The 8,937-nt window shown below is 30.3% G+C and overlaps 1 protein-coding gene across 1 annotated transcript in view; it reads right to left on the minus strand.

Moving 5' to 3' along the window:
* Positions 1 to 8,722, minus strand: part of LOC106475401 (proton-coupled amino acid transporter 1-like) — an 11,493-nt gene extending 2,771 nt beyond the window's left edge. Inside the window, exons 1-6 of the mRNA XM_022379512.1 lie at positions 8,621 to 8,722; positions 7,284 to 7,368; positions 5,476 to 5,751; positions 2,500 to 2,675; positions 1,218 to 1,405; positions 941 to 1,069 (exon numbers count right to left, since the gene is read on the minus strand). Of these exons, the coding sequence (XP_022235220.1) occupies positions 941 to 1,069; positions 1,218 to 1,405; positions 2,500 to 2,675; positions 5,476 to 5,751; positions 7,284 to 7,346 (832 nt within the window). The 5' untranslated portion in view covers positions 7,347 to 7,368; positions 8,621 to 8,722. The remainder of the gene's footprint in view (positions 1 to 940; positions 1,070 to 1,217; positions 1,406 to 2,499; positions 2,676 to 5,475; positions 5,752 to 7,283; positions 7,369 to 8,620) is intronic.
* Between the last annotated feature and the right edge of the window lie 215 nt (positions 8,723 to 8,937).

Raw genomic sequence — 8,937 nt, forward strand, 5'->3', positions numbered from 1 at the left:
AATTATAGCTCTATATAGATACCACTGGAATTAGAGCACCGGGGAGATATCACTGGAATTATAGCTCTAAGTAGATACTACTGGAATTAGAGCACCGGGGAGATATCACTGGAATTATAGCTCTAAGTAGATACTACTGGAATTAGAGCACCGGGGAGATATCACTGGAATTATAGCTCTAAGTAGATACCACTGGAATTAGAGCACCTGGGAGATATCACTGGAATTATAGCTCTAAGTAGATACCACTGGAATTAGAGCACTGGGGAAAAAATGGTTATTAAAGTTAACCTCAACTCATAGCATGTCTCTTATGTGGGATAATATTTTACTGTTAACTTAAAACAACTCTCTGGACAGTGCACAGGTAAAACAAAGAGGGGGACAGTATTTTGTTAACAAACCAGAAGATTATACATTGTAAGCTTATTTTTAGTTTTATTCCAAAATAAAAAGTTCTAAACTGTACATTTATTTTAACAGCTTTGTTTACAAATCTTATTTTGAAATGTGTGGTCATTTTAATGGTTTTTGTTCCTTTTACAAAGCCTGGATTAATAATTTAGTAACTTTCATTATTTAGAATTATCTGCATGATGAAATAAAACTTTATTTTACATTTCTGTTTTTAGGAATTACATTACAACTATATTGAATAAAGTATCAACCTTCAGATTTTTCATTTCTTCAAACATTTAATGTCAGGACAAAGAATACCTACAGGTATGAGTTCAATGTGACTGAAAACTTTCTTTGATGGTAAGCACAAAGCTACACAATGTGGGCTGACTGTGCTGTGCCCACCAAGGGTTTACTTTACAAAATAACAACAAGCATTTCTTTTATCTTCTCACTATTAGTTGTGATATCTATTGACAATTGTATGCATGGATAGTAGAAACAAGGGATTAAAATCAATAAAAACTTTCCTGCTACTTACTCATGTCATCATCCCAAAAAACAATCACCTCAAGAAGACATGGAAACACTAATGCAAGACTGCTGCTAGCCATGGCTCCAACCAGAGAAATGAAAAGATCAAGTCGTGGGATGGCTACAGCGAGGCAATCTGAAAAACAGGAATGGATTTCTCTATCATCATTTCCAAATTTCAAATCTTTACAATTTCAGAAACACACAGAACATTACTAAACAGTCTCTGGGAAAAAAAAGAAATATTGATCCTTAATGGTGGTTTATACCCTGGATTAACTTACATGTTACGAGGACAAGTAATGCCCGAAGCACATACTCCCATATCCTTTGAGTCTTCATTGACATCCAGTCATCCAACCTACGCTTTTTTCTGATGAAAGGCCAGATAAACTGAAGAGGGACGTAGAACTGAATCGCATAAGATAAGAAGACGGCAATGGCAAACATTATGCGTACCAATTCATAAGCTCTAAAAAAACAAACATCAATTGATTATACACCAAATGTAAACAAACATGATGTGTACCAATTCATAAGCTCTAAAAAACAAACATCAATTGATTATACACCAAATGTAAACAAACATGATGTGTACCAGTTCATAAGCTCTAAAAAACAAACATCTATTGACTATACACCAAATGTAAACAAACATGATGTGTACCAATTCATAAGCTCTAAAAAACAAACATCAATTGATTATACACCAAATGTAAACAAACATGATGTGTACCAGTTCATAAGCTCTAAAAAACAAACATCAATTGATTATACACCAAATGTAAACAAACATGATGTGTACCAGTTCATAAACACTAAAAACAAACATCTATCGACTATACACAAAATTTAAACAAACATGATGTGTACCAGTTCATAAGTTCTAAAAAACAAACATCAATTGATCATACACAAAATGTAAACAAACATTATGTGTACCAGTTCATAAACACTAAAAACAAACATCTATTGACTATACACAAAATTTAAACAAACATGATGTGTACCAGTTTATAAGTTCTAAAAACAAACATATATTGTGTATACACACAAGTTAAACAAACATTATGTGTACCAGTTCTAAATAACAAACATATATTGTGTATACACACAAGTTAAACAAACATTATGTGTACCAGTTAATAGTCTCTAAAAAACAAACATATATTGTGTATACACACAAGTTAAACAAACATTATGTGTACCAGTTAATAGTCTCTAAAAAATAAACATATATTGTACATATACACAAGTTAAACAAACATTATGTGTACCAGTTAATAGTCTCTAAAAAATAAACATATATTGTACATATACACAAGTTAAACAAACATTATGTGTATCAGTTAATAAGCTCTAAAAACAAACATCTATTGACTATACACGCAATTAAACAAACATTATGTGTACCAGTTCATAAACTCTAGAAAACAAACATCTATTGAACACACACACAAGTTAAACAATCAAAGTTTGGTTTTCAACATTGCTAACATTTTCCCAAACTAAAACAAACTCAAAGCATGTACAACACATTTCTTACGTCTCATATAACATACTAACGGTTCTGCTGGCAAGTTCAATGTGACACTCCCTTTCACATCCTTTCCAAACTTCAGGTATCCAAAGAAACCGACAGCTACATAGAAGCAGCACACAATAATCATGCCAGTGTTGAGAACCCCATTACAACCTCCAAAGTCCTGGGGAGTCTGCATTTCATTTTCCAGAGGAAGCACCTAACCACCAAAATGAGACTTCCAAAATTTAAAACATAAAATTCTCTGAATTGGTTGAATCAATTTTATTGACCCTGTAACCACCATGTAACCATAAAACTACACAAACTACAAGCTAGCTTTTGTAATTGTCATAATGTAGTAAACACAAAACATTTTTATATAATACACATCCCTATATAATACACATCCTTCACTTGATTTACCTAAACATGATACTGAACTTCTAATAAACAAAACATTATACATAAAAACTCTTCTTCCATCCCTATATAATACACATCCTTCACTTGATTTACCTAAACATGATACTGAACTTCTAATAATAAAACAATTAAAATTAAAAAAAGTCAGAGATAAACATCGATTTTTGTGTGTCACGTGGTATGTTGAATGCAGCACTGGTTCAAATTAGATGTTTGTGATGTCAAAATACTAAGTCTATAGTTTCGTATGAATTACAAACTCAAATTACCAATATTGATAAAATAGAATATAAAATAAGAGCCTCTTATCTTTTCAATTTGCTAAGATATTATTGCTCATGTAATAAATCAAACACAGTGGCATCCCACCCACCTCTTTCGATTTTGGAAACACTCCCTTATATACACTTACTTCTATACATGACATGAATAATCAATCGAAAGTTCAGAATGTCCCCCTAGTGGCTTTCTTAGCTATTTTAAAGTCCTAGGACATCATTTCTTTTTTTCAAACCAAGATTTCGAGGAGGTAGGTTGTGTCTTTAGTCTGCTCGAAATTTCATAATATACAGCTTAGTTACTAAGCTTGATAAATTATACTGGGATTCTATGGTGTTGATTTAGTAATTTATGATTTTTTGGTTATCCAACTGTGTATATATAAAACCTAAATAAAAAATTATTTTCTTTCATGTGCAAAATTTTAAAAGGCTTAGCAACCTACATCAAGTAGCAACAAAGTACAAAGGTTATAACTAGAAGAAATAATTGTTTGTTTTACTTCTTTATTTACTGTTCGATGTTTTAAGAAAAATAAGTTTAAGAACTTACTTCAAAATAGCAATAATTTATATACATATATGATGTATAATAATTAAAATGTGACTATATTTTACAAAATACTAGTCTACTAAAACACAGCCAAGACAGGTCACTTTGTACTGACCAAAGGTTAGTTTTATGTTATTGGATACAGAAACATGGGTGCATGTGTGCCACATCATTGTAACTTCTGTATTATTAGCCAGGCATGGCTGCAAGGTTAATATAATAAATATATATAAATGTATAATGTTATGAGATTTAAGCTATTTAGTATAAATATTTATGGATATGGTAACATGAGTGCACGTGTGCCGCATCATTGTAACTTCTGTATTGTTAGTCAGGCACGGCTGAAAGGTCAATATAATAAAAATAATAAATATATATATAACTGAATAATGTTATGAGATTTAAGCTATTTAGTATAGATAATTATGTTTTCTTATTACAATTTGTTGTCATTCTAGAATGAAAAAGGCATAAATTATATTTATTTCCTAATTTTTTATGTTGGTTACGAGATCAGTCAAATCCACCGAACCTGTACAGAGATTCGTTACTGAAAATAACAGATAAAATATAAAGTTTTTCTTAAGAAACATTTGATAACTATCTGGACATTATAAATATTTCGCATGTGAAATTTGAAAATTTTCTGATGCATAAAAGTATTTTTAATCTTAAAATGAAAATTACTTTGCATGTTGGATAGGCAACATGCGAAAAGAAAAAGAAGGCATGAGAAAAACATTGCTTTATGAACCTTAAGACTAAATAAAAAAAAAATGATATTTTGCATATGAAAGCATTGTAATGTTTACTGATAATCTGCCAAATTTCCTTAACATAAGCTTACTAATTTAAAAGTTATAGCATGAAAACTATAACAAACACAAAATGGTTATGAGGTCAGTCCCAGGAACCGAGCCCGTGCTGAAAGAGATAACGTACTGAACCACTTCATAACCAGACAGTAGAAAGAGGCTGACATTTTCATATAAAGCCACAGCATATTCCTGGTTTTTATTGTTATAATGTCTTAAATAATAGAAATAGACTGACGTTACATAAATCCAATGAACAACATCGTTACTCTTGGTTGTGATTGTTATGTATAGCCAGTGCAGAACTTCACTGTGTTTGGTTTAAATGTTACTTTTAGAACTTAGCATTTTTTATTTAATAGTTAAGAGACTACAGTACATAAAGAGATGATTACACAAACTAATGTGTATTTATGCCATTAAGATACTGTATGCTTATAGCTATATCAAATAGCCTGATACTCTTTAAGATAAAAATTATTCTGGTAAGATGTTCAGACCTAATTTTAACCAATAGAAAGATTTGGTACTGTAATTATTACTGAAGGTTAATTAAGATTAATTTAAAAGCTTTATTCTAGTTTAAACAATAAACGACAGAAATACACAAGTTCTAAAGATCAGAGTTAATATAAAATGTTTAGTGTTACATAAAGTGTCATATTTAATAATGTATATATTAGTAACAAATCCTACTCAATTCACCTGTCTTATAAGGCTTTGGGTAAGGAAAACTGTTTAACTGGATACAAAAGATCACAGAGACTTAATTAATATTAAAAAGCATTAATAAAACCACCTTAAATATATTGGACCTGACTTAATTAACATTAAAATGCATTACTAAATCCATTTTTAGTTATGATAGCATTATAATTTGGAATTAGTTTTCAAGAAAACAAAGTCCTCCTGTTTAATATATTTTAAATCTTCTACATTACTTACAACTCCAATTCCTTCAAAAGCATAGATTGTTGTGCCAAAGTAGAGGGGAAACTTTGATAGAGATTCAGTAAGTGGTCTTGAGGAAGTAGGTGGAAGGTGCTGGAATAAGTTAAAAAAGATGATACACAGCCCCAGAATTTGTAAAACATTGGCTATTGTAGAAGCTAACGCTAGGTGTCTTAAACTCCGAGCCATGGATAGCAAGATGACAAATGGGAGAAGGATACTCAGGTAACCATGGATACTAATTTCTGCTTTGGTGTAATTATACACCACCTGAAAGACAAAGCAAGCTAATAAGTCTATATGTACATTTGTACATATACCATTTAAAAGTTAACACACACGCACTAAGAACCTACGCATACACGCTAAGAACCTATGAACACTCCAGGTGTGTTTACATGGAGACTTGTGCTTATTTGTAGATTCATGGCGTGTTTACACAAATACTCAGTGTGTTTATGTATAGACTCAGTTTGTTCACAAGCAAAATCATTGTGTCTGTGTACAGACTTGAGTTTGTGTGGAGACTGTATGGGCTTAATGTGTATGTGTAGATTCTCAGTGTGTACACATAGGTTCTTAGTGTGTATGCGTAGGTTCTCAGTGTGTATGCACATAAAAACATCAAGCCTCTCTATGTAAACACACCTAGTGAACATACTGAGTCTGACCATAAGAATAAAAATCTACACATGTACACTAATAGTAAATAGATATGAAATTGAGACAGATAAATGGCTATGTATATAACAGAGACATCCTAGGTTGCTGACAAAAATATTCTTGGCACTTGTGTATAAAGTTAAAATCATAAATAATATTCAACGTTAAACTGGTACACAATTAAAAACATTCTATATAGGCCTATCTGTGGCCTTCAAAAAGTTGACGACTCTACATGTTTCAACGTTACAACGTCATCCTCAGAAGTGAATTACAAGACAATTGACAAAGTATTTATAACTTGTTAGTAGGTCATTGACTTGTATGTTATTTTTCATACATTCAAAGGAGATCAATCCACATTCTTGCAGAAATATTTGCCATACCTTCATCTTTGTTTAATACTACATGATCGTTTTTATGTTTTATTATTTCTAACGATTCACAAATATTATTACCCATTACACTTTTAGGTTGAGCTAATATTACAGTTTTTTCAGTTAAATGTATTTTGTCTTTCGTAGTACCTAACATTTGATATTTTAACCGATAAATAAGATGAATCAAATCTTAGTTATTATGAAAGACGAAATACATTTAACTGAAAAAACTGTAATATTAGCTCAACCTAAAAGTATAATAGGTAATAATATTCGTTAATCGTTAGAAATAATAAAACATAAAAAAATCATGCAGTATTAAATAGAGATGAAGGTAAGGCGAATATTTCTGCAAGAATGTGGATTGATCTCCTTTGAATGGTTTAGAATGAATGTATAAAAATAACATACAAGTCAATGACCTACTAACAAGTTATAAATACTTTTGCAATTGTCTTGCAATTCACTCCAGAGGATGACGTTGTAACGTCGAAACATGTAGAGTCGTCAACTTTTTTGAAGGCCATAGATAGGCCTAAATAAAATGTTTTTACTTGTGTACCAGTTTAACGTTGAATATTTTTTATGATTTTAAATTCTAAGTCTTAATAAACCAAAGAAGACTGCAGTTCACATGTTGTAAACTGATCATCTTAGAACACTTACTCATCATCAAGTTAAATTCCAAATTTAATTCAACTTCAACTTATATATAAATTAATATATTAATTAATAAATGACCTTCTTTAAACTACTTACATGCTTAATGTTTGTTGATACAAAAACAAAATATATACAGCAAAATCCAAACTGGGTGAGCATCAAGAAGGTGTTAACTGTCCTCCTACAGGAAATGTGTTTACAAGTATTAAATCAAAACAAATTATCAAAATAAACAATCTTCAAAATTACAAGATCTCCCTTATTAATAACTTCTACATCTGTGTGTCACAAGTTTGATTGATAATATTTAGTCATTAAGGTGGTTAGTAACACAATATTGATCAAAAATGATATCTCAAAAATGTCTACAGACCAAACATTTTTAAGAAAAACACAATTGCATCTCAGACAGTTATAAAAACACATTCAAACGTTTTATAGCTTAAAATTATTTCACATTAATGTGCACATGTATAGCTTAAAATATTACATAAACATGCACATCTCTAGCTAAAAACAATCTTACATCAATGTACACATCTATAACTGAAAATGATCTGACATAAATGTGCACATATATAGCTTAAAACAATATTTTCTTTACACTGCAGGTTAATCAAAAACATTATTTAATATAATCAACAATTTTACATTTTTAACAAAGAGAAAATGCATAAAAATATTTAATTAAAACTGTAAACCACCGTAGTTTTACCCTATGAATAAATTACTAGCATTTTTAAGTGCTCCAGGTAATATATGTATACATGAAATATATGTTCTTTTTAAATAAAATTGCACTTGAAATAAAATTCATATGTACAAAATATGCACAGTATTCAGTGGCATGTATAATATTCATGTGTGTGTGTGTGTGTGTGTGTGTGTGTGTATTCACTTGTTTGAAAGAAAAAAACAATGTGTATTAGTAATAAAAACAGAGCATGGGAGACCAGACACCATTATCATTGTAAACTGAATGACTAGTTATACACTAATTACTGGCTGGCAATTATCTGTAGTAGTAGTAATTATACCAGTCTAATTAATCTGTCAACATCAACAAAGCACTTACTGTAATGAATTTATGCTGTAATTATATGTATAAATAAGAGAAGCAAGCACAGCAAAACTGCACCAAAAGTTCAGGTATTGGACAACGAAAAAAAATTAATGAAACTCAAAATATGTAAGTTTCAGCATTTCAGTTGTTTTCAATAAGTAAAAATACTCATTATGTAAAAAGGCTTACCTGAAGCATTGTTTTGTGGTAGTGTTTTCAATGTGTAACATCATTTACACTTTATTTCTACGAATAATGCAACAAAATGTAGAGTGATATGTACAAAACAAGACTATAATAAAACCTAAAATGAAACACATTTCTGTTTCAGAAAGCATTACCTTGATCTCATGCCGAACACATATCTTACCTTGCCAGTCTACCATATCTCTGTAAAGGTGGAGGACCAAGTTTAAAGGCATAAAAAGTGACTCGAGAATAATCAAGAGAATCTCGTTCAAGTCTAGAAAAATCATGAAATAAATTAATAACCTAATAAAAAAAAATAGATGTCAAGAATATAAATATTCAGAAATTACATGTCAAGGTTTTAAGAGTAAAGACTATAAAATCAATCCATAAATCATAAACCTAAAAATAGCACAAAATAATGAAATCACAAGGAAAACAAGTAGCAAGACATTAACTGACAAGAGAACTGCTCAAAGGACACACAATTAATAATGT

The sequence above is a fragment of the Limulus polyphemus genome, unplaced genomic scaffold, assembly GCF_000517525.1.
Source record: "Limulus polyphemus unplaced genomic scaffold, Limulus_polyphemus-2.1.2 Scaffold8518, whole genome shotgun sequence".
NCBI lineage: Eukaryota > Metazoa > Arthropoda > Merostomata > Xiphosura > Limulidae > Limulus > Limulus polyphemus.